The sequence below is a fragment of the Salvelinus alpinus genome, chromosome 28, assembly GCF_045679555.1.
Source record: "Salvelinus alpinus chromosome 28, SLU_Salpinus.1, whole genome shotgun sequence".
Taxonomy (NCBI): domain Eukaryota; kingdom Metazoa; phylum Chordata; class Actinopteri; order Salmoniformes; family Salmonidae; genus Salvelinus; species Salvelinus alpinus.
Window position 1 is genome coordinate 47,728,666 of NC_092113.1, and position 22,224 is coordinate 47,750,889.

The following is a 22,224-nucleotide window of genomic DNA, read 5'->3' on the forward strand; positions in this document are numbered from 1 at the left end:
TGAATTACTTAAAAATCATACAATGTGATTTTCTGGATTTTTGTTTTAGATTCCGTCTCTCACAGTTGAAGTGTACCTATGATAAAAATGACAGACCTCTACATGCGTTGTAAGTAGTAAAACCTGCAAAATCGGCAGTGTATCAAATACTTGTTCTCCCCACTGTAGTATGCTGACCCTGTATATAGTATGCTGACCCTGTATACAGTATGCTGACCCTGTATACAGTATGCTGACCCTGTATATAGTATGCTGACCCTGTATATAGTATGCTGACCCTGTATATAGTATGCTGACCCTGTATACAGTATGCTGACCCTGTATATAGTATGCTGACCCTGTATACAGTATGCTGACCCTGTATATAGTATGCTCACCCTGTATACAGTACTGTTACTTTCTTGTGTTTTTCTTATTTATATTTATTGTGTGTTGTTCAACATTGTTATTTTTAGTGCTACATTGTTATTGATTAGTCCATTGTTGGGTTTAGAGCTGAACGGCTTTTCACTGTACTTTTGCACGTGACATTGAAACTTGAAACTCTCTCTCTCTCTTTCTCAGGTCTCTGTATCAGGAGTCCTTCCCATCCCAGATGCAGGAGCTGACCCTGAAAGAACCCAGCACTGACAGAGGTGACCTGCCTACCCCGGGTACACTGGTCTAACAACCAGAGGTGACCTGCCTACCCCGGGTACACTGGTCTAACAACCAGAGGTGACCTGCCTACCCCGGGATACACTGGTCTAACAACACCAAACAGAGGTGACCTGCCTACCCCGGGTACACTGGTCTAACAACCACAAACAGAGGTGACCTGCCTACCCCGGGTACACTGGTCTAACAACCAGAGGTGACCTGCCTACCCCGGATACACTGGTCTAACAACCACAAACAGAGGTGACCTGCCTACCCCGGGTACACTGGTCTAACAACCAGAGGTGACCTGCCTACCCCGGATACACTGGTCTAACAACAACAAACAGAGGTGACCTGCCTACCCCGGGTACACTGGTCTAACAACAACAACCAGAGGTGACCTGCCTACCCCGGGTACACTGGTCTAACAACCAGAGGTGACCTGCCTACCCCGGATACACTGGTCTAACAACCAGAGATGACCTGCCTACCCCGGGTACACTGGTCTAACAACCTTAAACAGAGGTGACCTGCCTACCCCTGGTACACTGGTCTAACAACCAGAGGTGACCTGCCTACCCCGGGTACACTGGTCTAACAACCAGAGGTGACCTGCCTACCCCGGGTACACTGGTCTAACAACAACAAACAGAGGTGACCTGCCTACCCCGGGTACACTGGTCTAACAACAACAACCAGAGGTGACCTGCCTACCCCGGGTACACTGGTCTAACAACCAGAGGTGACCTGCCTACCCCGGGTACACTGGTCTAACAACCAGAGGTGACCTGCCTACCCCGGGCACACTGGTCTAACAACAACAACCAGAGGTGACCTGCCTACCCCGGGTACACTGGTCTAACAACAACAACCAGAGGTGACCTGCCTACCCCGGGTACACTGGTCTAACAACAACAACCAGAGGTGACCTGCCTACCCCGGGTACACTGGTCTAACAACCAGAGGTGACCTGCCTACCCCGGGTACACTGGTCTAACAACCAGAGGTGACCTGCCTACCCCGGGTACACTGGTCTAACAACCAGAGGTGACCTGCCTACCCCGGGTACACTGGTCTAACAACCAGAGGTGACCTGCCTACCCCGGGTACACTGGTCTAACAACAACAAACAGAGGTGACCTGCCTACCCCGGGTACACTGGTCTAACAACAACAACCAGAGGTGACCTGCCTACCCCGGGTACACTGGTCTAACAACCAGAGGTGACCTGCCTACCCCGGGTACACTGGTCTAACAACCAGAGGTGACCTGCCTACCCCGGGCACACTGGTCTAACAACAACAACCAGAGGTGACCTGCCTACCCCGGGTACACTGGTCTAACAACCAGAGGTGACCTGCCTACCCCGGGTACACTGGTCTAACAACAACAACCAGAGGTGACCTGCCTACCCCGGGTACACTGGTCTAACAACAACAACCAGAGGTGACCTGCCTACCCCTGGTACACTGGTCTAACAACAACAACCAGAGGTGACCTGCCTACCCCGGGTACACTGGTCTAACAACAACAACCAGAGGTGACCTGCCTACCCCTGGTACACTGGTCTAACAACAACAACCAGAGGTGACCTGCCTACTCCGGGTACACTGGTCTAAGAACAACAACAACAAACAGACATGTTACTGACTGAATGATACACAGTCATATTGTAGAGCAACTTCATGGACCTCCATACAAAAAGGAAAATATGAAGGACATTTATTTACACAATATTTGTATTTTTTCTGCACATTTTTGGGGGGAGAGAATGATAGAAGAATGTGCCATTCTTCTAGAACTCAAAAGAGAAGTCGTTGTTTTTTAAAATCTCCCCCTAAGGGAGCTTTTCTTTGCATTGCATCATCAAAGTCGGATCATGCATTGCCTCTGATGATCAATGAAACGGTGCTTGAAAGAGTCTAGCACTTCAATCAGTCTCTGGTAGAAATATAGTCCAGCTGAACATTGCTGTACAGTAGTTTATACAACTAATCCAGGTAAAGGGAGTTGAAATGGAACACGGTCACGGACAGTATTTACATGTTCCTCAACTGTTACAGAAATACGGAATTTCTCTAAGTGAACCATCTTCATCATCATCATCATCCACATAGAATTCCAGGTCTTAGTAGGGACAACAAATAGATAAATACACACAAGACTAACCAAACGGAAAGCACACCCATATCTTGTCACACAGACCCTACAGTACTACGAATCAGGTTGGTTAGGGAATGGGAACGAGATGTCTGTGTTAACTCCGATACACTGATTGATCTCAGTCTAGATCTGCAGTCTATAATCACATTTCTATGTCAGACAGACAAAATTAAGGGGGGGGGGCTTTTATGTCAGCGATGAGGTTTAGTCAGTTGTTTGTCCACAAGAAACAATAAAACAATACCAGCTCCCTCTAGCACACTGCTCTCTCAATAACAAACAACAACCTGGACTCAGGGGTAGATGTAACATAGTAAAGGTAAATCCAGGACACTCCAATTAGTATGACATGTTAAGTTTCATATGGTATGTATTCATTTTTGATGTCCGTCATCCATTTCGTATGATATGTTATGAATTGCAATTCTTACAATATATTACGAATTTGAAAAGCAAATTCCAATTTGTTATGAGTAATATTAGCTAGGTGGCTAATGTTAGCTAGGCTAGGGGTTAGGAGTTAAAGGGTTAAGGTTAGGTAAAGGGTTAGCTAACATGCTAAGTAGTTGCTAAAATGCTAAAACTGTCGGTTTGCTAGACGTTCGTGTTATACGCCCACCCATCCACCCCGACCAACAACCCTACATTCGATTTTGCCTTAAAAGCGCTACAGGATCGTGTCCTGTAGACGGTTGAGCTAACGTAGGCTAATGCAATTAGCATGAGGTTGTAAGTAACAAGAACATTTCCCAGGACATTGGCAGAAAGTTTAAATTCGTGTTAATCTAACTGCACTGTCCAATTTACAGTAGCTATTACAGTGAAATAATACCATGCTATTGTTTGAGGAGAGTTCACAATTATGAACTTGAAAATGTATTAGTAAACCAATTAGGCACATTTGGGTAGTCTTGATACAACATTTTGAACAGAAATGCAATGGTTCATTGAATCAGTCTAATACTTTGCACGTACACTGCTGCCATCTAGTGGTCAACATCTAAATTATGCCTAAGCTGGAATACTACATTTTGGTCTTTCTCTTGCGTTTCAAAGATGATGGAGGAAAGAAAAATATATATATAAAAAAATGCATGTTTTTTTTTTTTGTATTATCTTTTACCAGATGTAATGTGTTATATTCTCATACATTAATTTCACATGTCCACAAACTTCAAAGTGTTTCCTTTCGAATGGTACCAAGAATATGCATATCCTTGCTTCAGGTCCTGAGCTACAGGCAGTTAGATTTGGGTATGTCATTAGCCGGAAATTGAAAAAAAGGGTCCGATACTTTTACTTTCTGTCTTATGTAACCATACCAAACATTACATATCATACTAATTTGAGTGTCTCAGATTTACATTTACTATATTACGTCTAGTCTATGAGACCAGGCTGGACACAATACCAGCTAGCACCAGTCCTTGTAGGATGCTTCACATAATCAGGACAAATAGGAGTCATGTTATCCCTTTGGCTCCATTTCAAACACGAAGCGCTGTGTTCTTCCAGACTGCTGCTTGCACTAGTGTCCCAATAGGTGGCACCAAAGTGTGCTTATATTCTTTCCACGGCCCGCCGAGCACAGCCCACAGATAATGAGAACGTCATAGATCACCCGTTCGTAATTTCTCTTCTCAGCTAAGCAGAACTTTAACCCTTAACCAAATAAGATGTGAGCCGGGCATTCTACTGAATAAAACAAGCACAATATTCTTATCTATGACGAGTCATTGGTCATTTAGCAGACGCTCTTATCCAGAGCAATTTACAGGAGCAATTAGGGGTTAAGTGCCTTGCTCAAGGGCACATCGACATATTTTTAATCTATTTGGCTCGGATATTCGAACCAGCCACCTTTCGGTTAACCGGTCCAACGCTCCTACTTGCTAGGATACCCGCTGCCCCATATAAAGCCATGCAAACGACAGCTCAGATTCGGCTATGCGCCTTATAAAGGCAATGTGGTAAACACTGCATATGCTCAATCACAAATGACTTTTTAAAATGTTTAGAGCGTTATAACGTGGATCTTCCAATTGATCCTGTCCTATTGTTCAATTGATGTCCTGTTCTTTGAAACTCAGTGAGTTCTTTAAAACAACTGGGGAAAAAACTCAGATAGAAAATGTAATATTTGATTTACACAATCATTTCTTTGTCCCGTACTTCCTGGCTGTTGTAGTGGAGAGGTATGAAGGGAATGTGATTTGTGATCAGAATGAGAATATTTAGAAATGTTTTTTTGAACAAAAAAATACAACATGGGGGGGTTATTACTGCAAACATTCTATTATGTTTTTGTACTGCGTTAAGTTTTCCATGAATTGATATGAATTGAACCATGAGACCAGCCAGATTAAATATGAAATCAGGTATTGACCATCCTCAGACCAAAACACTGGAACGGATAAGTATTGCTGGTAAATCTACCTTCATCCATAGCATCAAATCTATGATAAGTATTACTGGTAAATCTACCTTCATCCATAGCATCAAATCTATGATAAGTATTACTGGTAAATCTACCTTCATCCATAGCATCAAATCTATGATAAGTATTACTGGTAAATCTAACTTCATCCATAACATCAAATCTATGATAAGTATTACTGGTAAATCTAACTTCATCCATAACATCAAATCTATGATAAGTATTACTGGTAAATCTACCTTCATCCATAACATCAAATCTATGATAAGTATTACTGGTAAATCTACCTTCATCCATAACATCAAATCTATGATAAGTATTACTGGTAAATCTAACTTCATCCATAACATCAAATCTATGATAAGTATTACTGGTAAATCTACCTTCATCCATAACATCAAATCTATGATAAGTATTACTGGTAAATCTAACTTCATCCATAACATCAAATCTATGCTGTCTTCTTGACTTTTTCCTGTTTAAGTCCTTGTCCATCATACTTCTAATGCAGTCAGGTATAAATCAAGTCACTGTAGCCTGGGAGCCAGTCTATTTAGCCTGGTAGCCAGTCTGTTTAGCCTGGGAGCCAGTCTATTTAGCCTGATTCTGCTCTCCTGCCAACACCTAATGGAATTGTCATGCCAAACATTTTCATGTTCAGCCAATGACAAGTAGGCAAAATCATAAACAGATGTGGCACCAGGCTAAACTCAATGTAGGCTACCCTGTCCAACATTCCCATAACCCATAGACAGCAATACATACATTTCTGTTCAGTATTTTCCTGAAAATATTAAATATTGCTTTCCATGCTGTATTCTCACCTATGCCTAGACACTTTTCTAAAAGAGATATTGTGCTATACAGTAGCTACTAAAGCAATCGATCTTTGTTCAAGGACTTAAGAGTGGACCCCATTCAGGTTTAAAAAAATAAATAAATGTTTTAATAAATATGGTATTGTGACATACACCAGTTGCATCTAAATCCAGACTGGATCCCTTCATGTGGAACGGAGCTGAATTATGTCTGGATCTCGCCAGGCTAGGCTGAATTTTAATCTCTTTATTCCTCTCAAATGCTGCCATGCTTGTCTCCGGACTAACTAAAAATAGCTTTTCTGCTTCCTCCATTTTGTATTTACAACCAAGCTGCATGACAACAACAATCAATTCAAACAAAGCAAAACCAATATTTCCCTCAGGTTAAATTATCAATGGTTGACTAGTTGTTTAATTCTGTACATGTCCCTACTGTAGTTGAGCACAATTTTATTTTAATTTTTTTTTAAATTGCACTTCTCTTGAAAATTCTATGGATTATTACTGTGAAAAATTCAGAGTTCCTTCAGTAGAACTTCTTGTGACGTGATGCTTCCAACTTCTTGACCAAATAGCTGTGATATGAGCAGCTTACAGCGTGTGTGGTTTGTGTTACATGTGACCTGTTGTTGACACTGGCACAGCAGCAGTATGACTCAACAATGATGACGTTTGACTTTATAATGATGATGTTCAGTTGAACCCGTTTGTGATGTGGTCTGTGATGTGGTCCAGCTTCTCAGTGATGGGTACTGAACATTGAACACCGACACCTGTGTAATAGGAGGTTTCCAGCTGAAAGACATGAACAGTCGTTGACAACGTCTAATCTGAAACTTTGCAACGGGGGAGACCACAGCATGGGCGCATAGACTTTTTTTCGAACAGGCTTTCTCTGAGAAGGCACGTCTACGTTAATCAGACAATACCAAATGTTCTGTAAACACGAGAGGCTGGGAGGACGTCACAACATCAGTGGCTTCAGGATCCCACCATGTCACACAGATACATTATCAGAGTGCCCTCGGGCTCAGCGTACCTCCAGTCTGACATCGATCACTGTCAACAGATGTCAGTTGATTACATAGCATACAGCTTTGAGTCTAGAGTCACAAATAGAACAGATGAGAGTCCCACATAGAACAGACGAGTCCCACATAGAACAGACGAGTCCCACATAGAACAGACGAGTCCCACATCGAACAGACGAGTCCCACATAGAACAGACAAGTCCCACATAGAACAGACGAGTCCCACAAAGAACAGACAAGTCCCACATAGAACAGACAAGTCCCACAAAGAACAGACGAGTCCCACATAGAACAGACGAGTCCCACATAGAACAGACGAGTCCCACATAGAACAGACGAGTCCCACATAGAACAGATGAGTCACATAGAACACTGGAAATCATGTGTATTACAGAAAGGGAAAACATATACAATGCATTCGTAAAGTATTCAGACCCATGGACAATTTCCACATTTTGTTACGTTACAGCCTTATTCTAAAATGGATTAAATAAATTTTTTCCTCATTTATCTACACACAATACTCCATAATGACAAAGCAAAAACAGGTTTTTAAAAATGTTTGCAAATTTATAAAAACAAAAAATACCTTATTTACATAAGTATTCAGACCCTTTGCTATGAGACTCGAAATTGAGCTCGGGTGCATCCTGTTTCCATTGACCATTGTTGAGATGTTTCTACTTCATTGGAGTTCACCTGTGGTAAATTCAATTGATTTGGACATGATTTGTAAAGGCACACTCCTGTCTATATAAGGTCCGACAGTTGACAGTGCATGTCAGAGCAAAAACCAAGCCATGAGGTCAAAGGAATTGTCCGTAGAGCTCCGAGACAGGATTGTGTTGAGGCTCAGATATGGGAAAGGTTACCACATTTTTTTTGCAGCATTGCAGATCCCCAAGAACACAGTGGCCTCCATCATTCTTAAAAATGGAAGAAGTTTGGAACTATCAAGACTCTTCCTAGAGCTGCCGGCAAAACTAAACAATCGGGGGAGAAGGGCCTTGGTCAGGGAGGTGACCAAGAATCAAATGGTCACTCTGATGTGGCTCCAGAGTTCCTCTGTGGAGATGGGAGAATCTTCCAGAAGGACAACCATCTCTGTAGCACTCCACCAATTAGGCCTTTATGGTAGAGGGGCCAGACAGAAACCACTCCTCAGTAAAAGGCACATGACAGCCCACTTGGAGTTTGCCAAAAGGCACCTAAAGTCTCTCAGACCATGAGAAACAAGATTCTCTGATCTGATGAAACCAAGATTGAACTCTTTGGCCTGAATGCCAAGCATCATGTCTGGAGGAAACCTGGCACCATCCCTACGGTGAAGTATGGTGGTGACAGCATCATGCTGTGGGGATGTTTTTCAGTGGACTTAGAGACTAGTCAGGATAGAGGGAAGCTGATCAGAGCAAAGTACAGAGAGATTCTTAATGAAAACCTGCTCCAGAGTGCTCAGGACCACAGACTGGGGCGAAGGTTCACCTACCAACAGGACAACGACTCTAAGCACATTGTAATCCATTTCAGAACGCTGTATAGTTACAAAATGTGGAAAAAGTTAAGGGGTCTGAATACTTTCCGAATGCACTGTATTATGCTAAGCATTGTGTTAATTCAATAGAATTGACTTTATTAATCTTACATTTCCCATTACTACCTGTGTTTATTCTAGACCAGGTGTCTCTACCAGGTGTCTCTACCAGGTGTCTCTACCAGGTGTCTCTACCAGGTGTCTCTACCAGGTAGCTCTACCAGGTGTCTCTACCAGGTGTCTCTACCAGGTGTCTCTACCAGGTGTCTCGCCAATCAATTCTGAAAGTACGTGCATCTTTGTGTGTTTTTTCCGCAAACTGAAAAAAGCTCCCGGCTACTATCCAATCAAAGCAACTTTGACATTATCCCACCCCTAGTTAGATACTATTGGCTTAAAAAGCCAAACGTAACACAATATCTGCCAATTAAAATCTTTTGTCTTGCCCATTCACCCTCTGAATGGCACCAATACACCTGCCATGTCTCGATTGTCTCAAGACTTAAAAATCCTTCTTTAACCTGTCTCCTCGCCTTCATCTACACTGATTTGAAGTGGATTTATCAAGTGACATCAATAAGGGATTCATAGCTTTCACCTGGATTCACCTGGTCAGTCTATGTCATGGCAAGAGCTTAATGTTTTGTACACTCAGTGTATATAATGATTATATGTATCAATTGGGTGGCGATTGTTTGACAAACTCTGCCATGATGTGTTGCAGCAGTAGGCCTAACAGCAGAAACATCGCTAGAGTGACACGTTCCTCTCTTGCTAGATGCAGAATTAAAGGGGAATTACACAAAAACATCTATTTGGCAAGGGGGGGGTTTTCCAGACTTCAAAAATGGTGTTCTGATGTGCTTGAAGCATTGACATGTACTCAGAACCTCGTTGTTTTCTCAATGAATCATTGTAATATTGATAGTAAAAGAAAAAAACTCCCAAAACAGAAAAAACAGAATTCAGGAAAATACAAAATATAGTTTAATAGGGTCCCCCCCTTAGAGTTGTTTATTAGCCATGATTTTACCAGGTATGTTGACAGAAAACACATCTGTTGTACACCAAGGACCCAGGGAAGAGTTGCAGGGGAGATATGAGAAGAATGTGCCTATTTGAAAGCAATAACAAAAAGTAGATTGCGAAAGGTTTCATTTTTATTTTTTATTTTTTAAGTAGCTCTCATGCTAGAAAAGGTTCTAGACTGTTTTATTATGGCAATGCAATTTGCCCCCCATGTTTTCTTTCCTTGAGGTTGTACATTACATTATCCTCCTCATATCTCCTTGGATTATTATGGACCATAATGAGGAGGAAGCCAAGGGAACTGCTTTCATTTCTAAATGACTCTTTCATTCATTTTAGCAACAAGGACTGGAGGCAAAAGATGTCTTGACTTTCATTTATTTGACCTACGAGGAGGATAAAGATGTCTCTTCAACTTCTACTTTTCTTCTTCTGTGATTGTGACTATGGACTTTTTGATGGACTTTATGAATTGTTCTTTTGCATAGCAATGAATGCACCCTGTAAAAAAAAAAGATATGAAGCTTTTTCTATCTTTGTCATTTTTTTGGGCCATTTTTACTGCTTTTTATCTGATCTCACATAACTTTGAATTATTCATATGATTCAAATGAATTATTCATATGATTCAAATGAATTATTCATATGATTCAAATGACAAATTAATTTTTCTTGTATGAATGGAAAACGAGTAAAGAAATGCTGTAAATGCTGTTTTTATTAAAGTGATTCTGCTAAATGTAACTAGATGCATTCTGACTGAGTGGTCTGCTAGCCTACCATACGATCTGTTAACTGTAGCTCGATGCATTCTGACTGAGTGGTCTGCTAGCCTACCATACGATCTGTTAACTGTAGCTCGATGCATTCTGACTGAGTGGTCTGCTAGCCTACCATACGATCTGTTAACTGTAGCTAGATGCATTCAGACTGAGTGGTCTGCTAGCCTACCATATGATCTGTTAACTGTAGCTCGATGCATTCTGACTGAGTGGTCTGCTAGCCTACCATACGATCTGTTAACTGTAGCTAGATGCATTCTGACTGAGTGGTCTGCTAGCCTACCATACGATCTGTTAACTGCATTGTGAGTGGTTTATTTTTGTTTATAGGGAGAGTGGGAGCACTAGGTGATGATACCTACATAAGGACATCATAACACAGTACGTTTAAAGTCAGATACTTATTTCCCATTGTGGTCCCTAATATTATTATTATTGTTAACATAGATACATATATGGTTAGGCCTACAATGATACATTACATAGATACATATATGGTTAGGCCTAAAATGATACATTACATAGACATTTTACCCTCATGATACACTAGCACAGGTTGCCGCGCGGTTAAACACTGCTTCCCATTAATTTCAATGGAAGGAAAGCGGTGAGAAGCGGAGAGGGCGGGGGACCTTTGGGCGGTGTGAGGGTGGCGTGGGAGGCGGTGAAAAATACACTTTTCTCAACTTTATGCAAATCACCAGCGGCGGGCGATGACCAATCATATCGAGTGGTTTCCATGACGAATTTGACGCTATGCGACCCAATGCTGGAGACTTTCTTCAAGCAAAGATGGCTGACAAAAATACTAGGATGGAAGCAAATGTAAGTTATTATAATGTCATAATAAATCATGCAAAAAATGTACAGTTGACAGGAATATTTTAGTTAATGTAGAGACAAACGATTATGCTTTTTTTTTAATCATAAAGTTAATTTACAAAAATCGCGATTTAGCAAGCTAGCTGACTTGCTAACATTAGCCGGCTATCTGGCTAGCTTTATGGGTGTTGTGACATGAGTATGAAATTGTAATGATGGTTGTTTAATGTTTTAGGGACTCCTGAAACAACCAGCAAACCAGGCTGTCGTCTTGTGAAACAGTGGATGTATAGAATCTAGCTAGCTAAAGCATTTACTGCTAATTGAATGTACAATTTTGTAAGCTTGCCTTGCTGATATTTGCCATGCAATGCAGATAATTGAAGTAACCTAGCTAGCTAGCTATGTTCTTGCTTATTGTGCAGTGGAGGATAAGAAATCCCTGTATGCCTATGGATGTGTAGCTAGCTATCTAGCCGATCTGTGTATGGACCCAAACGTTTGGTGTACATATTAGTTCAGAACCTAGCTATGAACCTCAGCTATCATAGCCAGTTGTATCAACTTCAAAACAGTCCGAATGACATTAATGAAGCCTATCGATTGAGTAGAATATAATATAACTTTGTGAGCTGGGCTGAGGCTGGCCTCGTCTGTTTGAGCTGTGCTGAGGCTGGCCGGGTCTGGTTGAGCTGCGCTGAGGCTGGCCGGGTCTGGTTGAGCTGCGCTGAGGCTGGCCTGGTTGAGCTGCGCTGAGGCTGGCCTGGTCTGGTTGAGCTACGCTGAGGCTGGCCGGGTCTGGTTGAGCTGCGCTGAGGCTGGCCTGGTTGAGCTGCGCTGAGGCTGGCCGGGTCTGGTTGAGCTGCGCTGAGGCTGGCCGGGTCTGGTTGAGCTGCGCTGAGGCTGGCCGGGTCTGGTTGAGCTGCGCTGAGGCTGGCCTGGCCTAGTTGAGCTGCGCTGAGGCTGGCCTGGCCTAGTTGAGCTGCACTGAGGCTGGCCTGGTCTGGTTGAGCTGCGCTGAGGCTGGCCTGGCCTAGTTGAGCTGCGCTGAAGCTGGTCGGGTCTGGTTGAGCTACGCTGAGGCTGGTCGGGTCTGGTTGAGCTGCCCTGAGGCTGGCCGGGTCTGGTTGGGCTGTGCTGAGGCTGGTTGGGCTGCGCTGAGGCTGGCCGGGTCTGGTTGAGCTGCGCTGAGGCTGGCCGGGTCTGGTTGAGTTACGCTGAGGCTGGCCGGGTCTGGTTGAGCTGGGCTGAGAAGGGATCTGGTAGCATGGGAAGGAGGTTTTAGGGGGAATTGAAGAGGGTGACCGGTGATGCTCCAAACTCGGTGTGGGGCCTCTTTTACGCTGTATGGCTTGGACACGGCTCATTGTATCTGCATGCAGTTCCTGGGAGACAAGTGGTGGAGGGGGAGTGTTGCTGGCTGTTCTCCAGTCTTTGTGAAATGCCACCGGATCCAGGTCTAAAGGAGCGTCTGATTTGTGGGTTCTGAATCAGCTGTTGGCTTGGTCCTGTTTTTATTTTTTTTTGGTACTCTTTGTGTGGATGGCGGTGGCTGAAATAAATCCTGCCATAGCTTAGTTTATTCATTGATACAGGGATACTCATGAGCAGGATATCAAAAGTACATGTGAACGGATATGAGCTACTATCCGGGAATACTGTGCGCATGTAAACATGGTCATTGTTAGAGCGGCCACTAGAGTATCTGGCCAATATAATAGATGATCTGTTGCTGCACGGATTACTGGCTGGAGCAGTTCCATCCTCTCAGGTCCCCAGATCTGTGCAGTGCTCTGAAGGAATTTGAATGACTGACTGATTTTTGTTTTGTTTTATGTTTTTCAGACGTTTGAGGAAGTTAAAAGTGATGTTTTTCCCTTTTTCAATTTTGGATTCTGCCCTTTTTTGTTTTCCTGTATCCAGTAGTGGGCGGCAATACTCCTTTGCAGGTTGTAGTCTGCCCTAAAACCCCACCGAAGAAGAAGAAGATCTGTGCCAATCACTGAGTTATAAATAAGCGGTGCCAATCAATGCATTATATCATAGAAGAAGAGGAGTCCGTGTTGAGTAAGACTGTTGCATCTGATGCAAGACATTGTCAAACGTTACTAGAGCATTTTGACTGTCGAAGTCAGGGGTTGTTTTTCCCCGGAGGTCACCTTCCTAGCTAGCTACTACTGGATGGCTAACGTTATCCAGCCAGTGATATGGAAGTTGGGGCAGACAAAGTTTCAGCTAAAGTTGGCATGCTAGTTAAGTAGCTTAGTGTTATTTTTTCTCTCTCACTCGTTTCAGTGAGTGTTGTTCGTCTGTAGATACCTCTCGTATGAATATATAGCTAGATGTCAACGTCACCGCTACGTAGTAGCGAGCGGGTTCATCTCAATCACAGCTTTCTAGCTTCCTGGTTGTTAGCCGAAGTAACCTAGCTAGCTAAGGTTAGCGAGCAGTAGCACTGCGTATGCAATGGATTGTCTATCGGCATTTCTGTTTTGCTTGAAAGAGGTTGGTTCATAGTTGCTTTAGCTGGCTAAGTGAATGTTATAGGTTATTGCATTTTTGTTATGCTTGCAACGTTAATGTAATATAGCTAACTATCATTGAATAAGCAGCAATAAGTACTTTTAAGTTATAAAAAGTTGTTATCTATGTAGAAGAGAGGTCATCGTGGTTCTAACGTTAACAGGTGTTTCAGTTGGGAGAGCTCAGCTGTATTTGGCTTCATTCTGCATTTGCATTCGGCACTAAAACCGCTAGCTAACCAGCTATCAAAATGTTGGTAATGTATGAAAAGCTTCCCGAACAGCTTAAGAAAACCTCCCATGCCAGGAAAGCCGTTATCCTTCTCGTCGCTGCCTATGGAATCAAGAAACTCTACCCCTACTTATGGGCTAAACTCAGGAAGAAAGTTGGGGGTACACCGCTGCCAGTCCCCCTGAGCTCTAACGGGGTGCTACTGGAGGGGTCAGAGAAACAAGGAAAGAAGAAAAGCAGTAACTCGCCGGCTGTGAACCGGGAGTTTCTGAAGAGGCTAAGTCACCTGCTTCGTATCCTGTTCCCCCAGCTGTTATGTAAGGAGTTGGGTCTGCTGGGCTTCCACTCTCTGGCTCTCATCTCCAGAACCTTCCTCTCCATCTACGTGGCCAGTCTGGATGGCATGATAGGTAGGTAGGACAGACATTGAATGTTGCTGGTTCGAATCACCAGTCTGGGTAGATGAACTGGCAGGTGGCTGCTTTCAGATTCAAGGTACCATGCTCCTGCTGTTGTGCTCTTGAGCAAGGCACTTAAAACCCCTTGTGACTTGTGTTGTCTTGAGACTGTTGGGAGCAGAGCAAAAGTAGAATATCCATCTTTGTAGATTGGTGGACTAATACATTTCTATCCTCCCGACAGTGAAGACCATTGTGAAGAAGGACCCCCAGGCGTTTGTGTGGGAGTTGACAAAATGGCTGCTGATTGCCGTCCCGGCCACCTTTGTGAACAGCGCTATCCGTTACCTAGAAGGGCAGCTGGCACTGGCCTTCCGCACGCGCTTGGTAACCCACGCCTATAAGCTCTACTTCAGTGACCAAACATACTACCGCGTCAGCAACATGGACGGACGCCTCGCCAACCCAGACCAGGTGTGTGTATGTGGGGATGGGATGGGTGGCTCTAGCCTTTTTGGGGGCCCTACTTATTTTTGCTATGGGGCAGATTTTTTTATTGGAGTTTTCAAGCAAATTTCCTGCAATTTTGCCATGACTAATACCTTGTTAAGAATGATATCTGGGTGAGAGTGACTAACTAAATCAATGGCGTCCCCCTGGAGGTCAGGGCACGTTCCCTGTGTCATGTAAAAACATCTTCCCAGTGTGAAATAGTTTCCCATCGTTCTGATTGTGTTGTGATTGATGTGATGTTGTAAAAATAAATTCACAGCGTGAAAATGGATGGCTGAGCTCCTGCAGATGTTTCTCACACCCCCTCACCCTAGATTTAGCAAGATAACTGGCCTAATTAGCTCACCATTGATTTAGCAAGATAACTGGCCTAATTAGCTCACCCTAGATTTAGCAAGATAACTGGCCTAATTAGCTCACCCTTGATTTAGCAAGATAACTGGCCTAATTAGCTCACCCTTGATTTAGCTAGCTAACTGGCCTAATTAGCTCACCATTGATTTAGCAAGATAACTGGCCTAATTAGCTCACCATTGATTTAGCAAGATAACTGGCCTAATTAGCTCACCCTTGATTTAGCTAGCTAACTGGCCTAATTAGCTCACCATTGATTTAGCAAGATAACTGGCCTAATTAGCTCACCATTGATTTAGCAAGATAACTGGCCTAATTAGCTCACCATTGATTTAGCTAGATAACTGGCCTAATTAGCTCACCATTGATTTAGCTAGATAACTGGCCTAATTAGCTCACCATTGATTTAGCAAGATAACTGGCCTAATTAGCTCACCATTGATTTAGCTAGATAACTGGCCTAATTAGCTCACCATTGATTTAGCTAGATAACTGGCCTAATTAGCTCACCATTGATTTAGCTAGATAACTGGCCTAATTAGCTCACCATTGATTTAGCTAGATAACTGGCCTAATTAGCTCACCATTGATTTAGCAAGATAACTGGCCTAATTAGCTCACCCTTGATTTAGCTAGCTAACTGGCCTAATTAGCTCACCATTGATTTAGCTAGATAACTGGCCTAATTAGCTCACCCTTGATTTAGCTAGCTAACTGGCCTAATTAGCTCACCATTGATTTAGCTAGCTAACTGGCCTAATTAGCTCACCATTGATTTAGCTAGATAACTGGCCCAATTAGCTCACCATTGATTTAGCTAGATAACTGGCCTAATTAGCTCACCCTTGATTTAGCTAGATAACTGGCCTAATTAGCTCACCCTTGATTTAGCTCACCCTTGACAAGAACATCCCTGCCGGCCAAACCCTCCCCAAACCCAGATGACGCTGGGCCAATTGTCCGCTGCCCCGTGGGTCTCCCGGTTGCGGCCGGCTGCGACAGAGCCTGGATTCTAACCAGGCCCTCTAGTGGCACAGCTAGCACTGCGATGCAGTGTCTTAGACCGCGGGGATAGAGCCTTGGGCCGCTGGGACAGAGCCTTGGGCCGCTGGGACAGAGCCTTGGGCCGCTGGGATAGAGCCTTGGGCCGCTGGGATAGAGCCTTGGGCCGCTGGGACAGAGCCTTGGGCCGCGGGGATAGAGCCTTGGGCCGCGGGGACAGAGCCTTGGGCCGCGGGGATAGAGCCTTGGGCCGCGGGGATAGAGCCTTGGGCCGCTGGGACAGAGCCTTGGGCCGCTGGGACAGAGCCTTGGGCCGCTGGGACAGAGCCTTGGGCCGCTGGGACAGAGCCTTGGGCCGCTGGGACAGAGCCTTGGGCCGCTGGGACAGAGCCTTGGGCCGCTGGGACAGAGCCTTGGGCCGCTGGGACAGAGCCTTGGGCCGCTGGGACCAGAGGCCTTGGGCCGCTGGGACAGAGCCTTGGGCCGCGGGGACAGAGCCTTGGGCCGCTGGGACAGAGCCTTGGGCCGCTGGGATAGAGCCTTGGGCCGCTGGGACAGAGCCTTGGGCCGCTGGGACAGAGCCTTGGGCCGCTGGGACAGAGCCTTGGGCCGCTGGGACAGAGCCTTGGGCCGCTGGGACAGAGCCTTGGGCCGCGGGGACAGAGCCTTGGGCCGCGGGGACAGAGCCTTGGGCCGCGGGGACAGAGCCTTGGGCCGCGGGTGGGGCAGGAGCCTTGGGCCGCTGGGACAGAGCCTTGGGCCGCTGGGACAGAGCCTTGGGCCGCTGGGATAGAGCCTTGGGCCGCTGGGACAAGAGCCTTGGGCCGCGGGGACAGAGCCTTGGGCCGCGGGGACAGAGCCTTGGGCCGCGGGGACAGAGCCTTGGGCCGCTGGGACAGAGCCTTAGGCCGCTGGGACAGAGTCTTAGGCCGCTGGGACAGAGCCTTGGGCCGCTGGGACAGAGCCTTGGGCCGCTGGGACAGAGCCTTGGGCCGCTGGGATAGAGCCTTGGGCCGCGGGGACAGAGCCTTGGGCCGCTGGGATAGAGCCTTGGGCCGCGGGGACAGAGCCTTGGGCCGCTGGGACAGAGCCTTGGGCCGCTGGGACAGAGCCTTGGGCCGCTGGGACAGAGCCTTGGGCCGCGGGGACAGAGCCTTGGGCCGCTGGGACAGAGCCTTGGGCCGCTGGGACAGAGCCTTGGGCCGCGGGGACAGAGCCTTGGGCCGCTGATGACAGAGCCTTGGGCCGCTGATGACAGAGCCTTGGGCCGCTGATGACAGAGCCTTGGGCCGCTGGGACAGAGCCTTGGGCCGCTGGGATAGAGCCTTGGGCCGCTGGGACAGAGCCTTGGGCCGCTGGGACAGAGCCTTAGGCCGCGGGGACAGAGCCTTGGGCCGCTGGGACAGAGCCTTGGGCCGCTGGGACAGAGCCTTGGGCCGCTGGGACAGAGCCTTGGGCCGCTGATGACAGAGCCTTGGGCCGCTGATGACAGAGCCTTGGGCCGCTGATGACAGAGCCTTGGGCCGCTGGGACAGAGCCTTGGGCCGCTGGGACAGAGCCTTGGGCCGCTGGGACAGAGCCTTGGGCCGCTGGGACAGAGCCTTGGGCCGCTGGGACAGAGCCTTGGGCCGCTGGGACAGAGCCTTGGGCCGCTGATGACAGAGCCTTGGGCCGCTGATGACAGAGCCTTGGGCCGCTGATGACAGAGCCTTGGGCCGCGGGGACAGAGCCTTGGGCCGCGGGGACAGAGCCTTGGGCCGCTGGGACAGAGCCTTGGGCCGCGGGGACAGAGCCTTGGGCCGCGGGGACAGAGCCTTGGGCCGCTGGGACAGAGCCTTGGGCCGCTGGGACAGAGCCTTGGGCCGCTGATGACAGAGCCTTGGGCCGCTGATGACAGAGCCTTGGGCCGCTGGGACAGAGCCTTGGGCCGCTGGGATAGAGCCTTGGGCCGCTGGGACAGAGCCTTGGGCCGCTGGGACAGAGCCTTGGGCCGCTGGGACAGAGCCTTGGGCCGCTGCACCAGTCGGGAGGCCTATGTTATATTTTCTATTCGGGAATTTAACCGCAAACGTCATTTTTATGTGCACTACGTCATCACGGTATTTTTATGTGCACTACGTCATCACGGTATTTTTATGTGCACTACGTCATCACGCACAGCCTTTTATCTGCAACAAGTCAATTTGATGGCAACATTTCTTGTGGGGAAAAGTGCGCATTTTGTTTTTAATACAGATTTTAGAATATTCACATTCAAATCTGTTGCCAATTGGATGGGAAGCTAGCTAGTGACTGACATGGCAAGCTAATTGGATGGAAAGCTAGTTAGTGACTGACATGGAAAGCTAGCTAGTGACTGACATGGCAAGCTAATTGGATGGAAAGCTAGTTAGTGACTGACATGGCAAGCTAATTGGATGGAAAGCTAGCTAGTGACTGACATGGCAAGCTAAAATGGATGGAAAGCTAGCTAGTGACTGATAGAAAGCTAATTGGATGGAAAGCTAGCTAGTGACTGATAGAAAGCTAATTGGATTGAAAGCTAGCTAGTGACTGACATGGCAAGCTAATTGGATGGAAACCTAGCTAGTGACTGATAGAAAGCTAATTGGATGGAAACCTAGCTAGTGACTGATAGAAAGCTAATTGGATGGAAAGCTAGCTAGTGACTGATAGAAAGCTAATTGGATGGAAAGCTAGCTAGTGACTGATAGAAAGCTAATTGGATGGAAAGCTAGCTAGTGACTGACATGGCAAGAGAAACTGCTGACGTACAACCAAATTTTAAGCTTGTACCTTGTGTATTCTACAATTCTAACGCTCAACAGTTAAGACCCCGACTGAGTTCCTAACAGAAACCCTGACCTTTTCAGGGAGCCCCCTTTTTTAAATGTTTTTATTTTGTGTGTCACTCATTGATATCATTAACATGGCAAAATGAGTAGAATTGTAGGAAATTAGCTTTAACTGAAAAATCTCGACCCCCCCCCCCATGGCAAAATGGGTAGAACTGGAGCAAACTTAGACTTTTTTTGGGGAGCTTGCACATTTTGTATTCTAACTCTCAACAGTAAGTTGACACCCTGACCTGAGTTCCTAGCGGCCTGGTGCCCTAAGCGACAGCTTATGGCTGAAGCCGGCCCGTGTCTCTGTCCGTCCCTCTGTCTGTCTCAAGGGGTTGAGTTATAAACAAAAATACAAAATTGTTCTGTTCTCTGCGATATATAATGAACAATGTCATATTCTTCTCCTCCAGTCTCTGACAGAAGACATGGTGATGTTTGCTGGCTCTGTGGCCCACCTGTACTCCAACCTGACCAAGCCATGTCTGGACGTGGTGGTGACCTGTTACACCCTCCTCCGGACCGCGGAGTCTAAAGGGGCCAACACGACCTGGCCCTCTATCATCGCCGGCGTTGTCGTGGGAATCACCGCCAAGGTGCTTTATTTAGTCTTTAATACCTTTTTTTTAATATTTGGTTTATTGGGATTTTTCAGCATTTGTTTTGACAAAAAAAAAATAGTTTTAGAAAATGATTTCCACAGATAGTAAGTAGTGAATTCTTTCACCCACCTTATTATTACTTTGTTTGTTTGGAGCACTTTGGTTGGGTTTTTGAAAAGTGTGTTTTCAAATATCTTTAATCACTAAGGTTCTGAGGATGTTCTCGCCGCGGTTTGGTAAGCTAGTGGTGGAAGAAGCTCGGAGGAAAGGAGAGTTGAGGTACATGCACTCACGCATCATCGCCAACTCTGAGGAGATCGCCTTCTACGGAGGACACAAGGTAACTGTCACACCTGGGCAAATACATACACACTTAGTAAATATACTGTCTTCTACGGAGGACACGAGGTGACTGTCACACCTGGGCAAATACATACACACCTAGTAAATATACTGTCTACTACGGAGGACACGAGGTGACTGTCACACCTGGGCAAATACATACACACCTAGTAAATATACTGTCTACTACGGAGGACACGAGGTGACTGTCACACCTGGGCAAATACATACACACCTAGTAAATATACTGTCTACTACGGAGGACACGAGGTGACTGTCACACCTGGGCAAATACATACACACCTAGTAAATATACTGTCTACTACGGAGGACACGAGGTAAACATGACCGTTGACCAGTCTGTCATTGTCAGAATGTTCAAAGTTCAGAGATATTATGGCAGTTGAAAGGAGAAAGACTCTGCCAGGCGTAATCAGTCTCTCCAGTGGCACAGCGGTCTAAGGCACTGCATCTCAGTGCTAGAGGCGTCACTACAGACACCCTGGTTCGAATCCAGGCTGTATCACAACCGGCCGCGATTGGGAGTCACATAGGGCGGCGCACAATTGGCCCACAGCGTCCTCCGGGTTTGGCCGGTGTAGGCCGTCATTGTAAATAAGAATTTGTTCTTAACTGATTTGCCTCGTTAAAATAAAATAAAATAAAAATCTGACTCTCTGCCTTTCATCGTGGCTCTGGGATCCTGCAGTCGTGATCAGACTGTGTGCCTCTCATAGTGTTCTGCTTGAATAAATAATGAAAGGAAGGAGACTCCTGCTGCATTGAGTGAAAAACTATCATTATGTGATTTTCATAATGTTCTCGTCTGTGTGGTGAAGAGAACCCTCTTTACTGCGTTCGAGTGGTTAGGCCAGGAGTCAGCGGGTGGTTAGGCCAGGAGTCAGCGGGTGGTTAGGCCAGGAGTCAGCGGGTGGTTAGGCCAGGAGTCAGCGGGTGGTTAGGCCAGGAGTCAGCGGGTGGTTAGGCCAGGAGTCAGCGGGTGGTTAGGCCAGGAGTCAGCGGGTGGTTAGGCCAGGAGTCAGCGGGTGGTTAGGCCAGGAGTCAGCGGGTGGTTAGGCCAGGAGTCAGCGGGTGGTTAGGCCAGGAGTCAGCGGGTGGTTAGGCCAGGAGTCAGCGGGTGGTTAGGCCAGGAGTCAGCGGGTGGTCAGGCCAGGGGTCAGCGGGTGGTTAGGACCAGGAGTCAGCGGGTGGTTAGGCCAGGAGTCAGCGGGTGGTTAGGCCAGGAGTCAGCGGGTGGTTAGGCCAGGAGTCAGCGGGTGGTCAGGCCAGGAGTCAGCGGGTGGTTAGGCCAGGAGTCAGCGGGTGGTTAGGCCAGGAGTCAGCGGGTGGTTGAGGCCAGGAGTCAGCGGGTGGTTAGGCCAGGAGGTCAGCGGGTGGTTAGGCCAGGAGTCAGCGGGGTGGTTAGGCCAGGAGTCAGCGGGTGGTTAGGCCAGGAGTCAGCGGGTGGTTAGGCCAGGAGTCAGCGGGTGGTTAGGCCAGGAGTCAGCGGGTGGTTAGGCCAGGAGTCAGCGGGTGGTTAGGCCAGGAGTCAGCGGGTGGTTAGGCCAGGAGTCAGCGGGTGGTTAGGCCAGGAGTCAGCGGGTGGTTAGGCCAGGAGTCAGCGGGTGGTTAGGCCAGGAGTCAGCGGGTGGTTAGGCCAGGAGTCAGCGGGTGGTCAGGCCAGGAGTCAGCGGGTGGTCAGGCCAGGAGTCAGCGGGTGGTCAGGCCAGGAGTCAGCGGGTGGTTAGGCCAGGAGTCAGCGGGTGGTCAGCGGGTGGTTAGGCCAGGAGTCAGCGGGTGGTTAGGCCAGGAGTCAGCGGGTGGTTAGGCCAGGAGTCAGCGGGTGGTCAGGCCAGGAGTCAGCGGGTGGTCAGGCCAGGAGTCAGCGGGTGGTCAGGCCAGGAGTCAGCGGGTGGTTAGGCCAGGAGTTAGCGGGTGGTTAGGCCAGGAGTCAGCGGGTGGTCAGGCCAGGAGTCAGCGGGTGGTCAGGCCAGGAGTCAGCGGGTGGTCAGGCCAGGAGTCAGCGGGTGGTGGAGGCCAGGAGTCAGCGGGGTGGTCAGGCCAGGAGTCAGCGGGTGGTCAGGCCAGGAGTCAGCGGGTGGTCAGGCCAGGAGTCAGCGGGTGGTCAGCGGGTGGTTAGGCCAGGAGTCAGCGGGTG

The 22,224-nt window shown here is 47.1% G+C and overlaps 3 protein-coding genes across 5 annotated transcripts in view; 2 read left to right on the plus strand and 1 right to left on the minus strand.

Annotated features, from left to right (window-relative positions):
• ccdc120a (coiled-coil domain containing 120a) overlaps positions 1 to 10,398 on the plus strand; it is a 157,272-nt gene extending 146,874 nt beyond the window's left edge. For both annotated transcript variants that reach the window (XM_071373337.1, XM_071373336.1), the window contains exon 10: positions 565 to 10,398. In XM_071373337.1, the coding sequence (XP_071229438.1) occupies positions 565 to 667 (103 nt within the window). In that variant the 3' untranslated portion in view covers positions 668 to 10,398. The remainder of the gene's footprint in view (positions 1 to 564) is intronic.
• A 790-nt stretch (positions 10,399 to 11,188) lies between these two features.
• The window catches only part of abcd1 (ATP-binding cassette, sub-family D (ALD), member 1), a 43,447-nt gene continuing 32,411 nt past the window's right edge, over positions 11,189 to 22,224 (plus strand). The window contains exons 1-5 of one of the 2 annotated variants that reach the window (XM_071373335.1): positions 11,189 to 11,261; positions 13,104 to 14,422; positions 14,655 to 14,884; positions 19,536 to 19,718; positions 19,933 to 20,064. In XM_071373335.1, coding sequence (XP_071229436.1) covers positions 14,032 to 14,422; positions 14,655 to 14,884; positions 19,536 to 19,718; positions 19,933 to 20,064 — 936 coding nt within the window. In that variant the 5' untranslated portion in view covers positions 11,189 to 11,261; positions 13,104 to 14,031. Of the gene's footprint in view, positions 11,262 to 12,774; positions 14,423 to 14,654; positions 14,885 to 19,535; positions 19,719 to 19,932; positions 20,065 to 22,224 lie in introns of those variants that run through there. The other variant, XM_071373334.1, reaches the window with a different exon arrangement.
• Positions 11,855 to 12,625, minus strand: LOC139556903 (spermidine/spermine N(1)-acetyltransferase-like protein 1). Its single transcript, XM_071370999.1, has one exon. It carries the CDS (start codon positions 12,623 to 12,625, stop codon positions 11,855 to 11,857), a length of 771 nt encoding a protein of 256 aa, XP_071227100.1.

Excerpts from the sequence above, each read along its gene's own strand:
- LOC139556903 (XM_071370999.1), bottom strand. The coding sequence starts at position 12,625 with ATGAGCCGTGTCCAAGCCATACAGCGTAAAAGAGGCCCCACACCGAGT.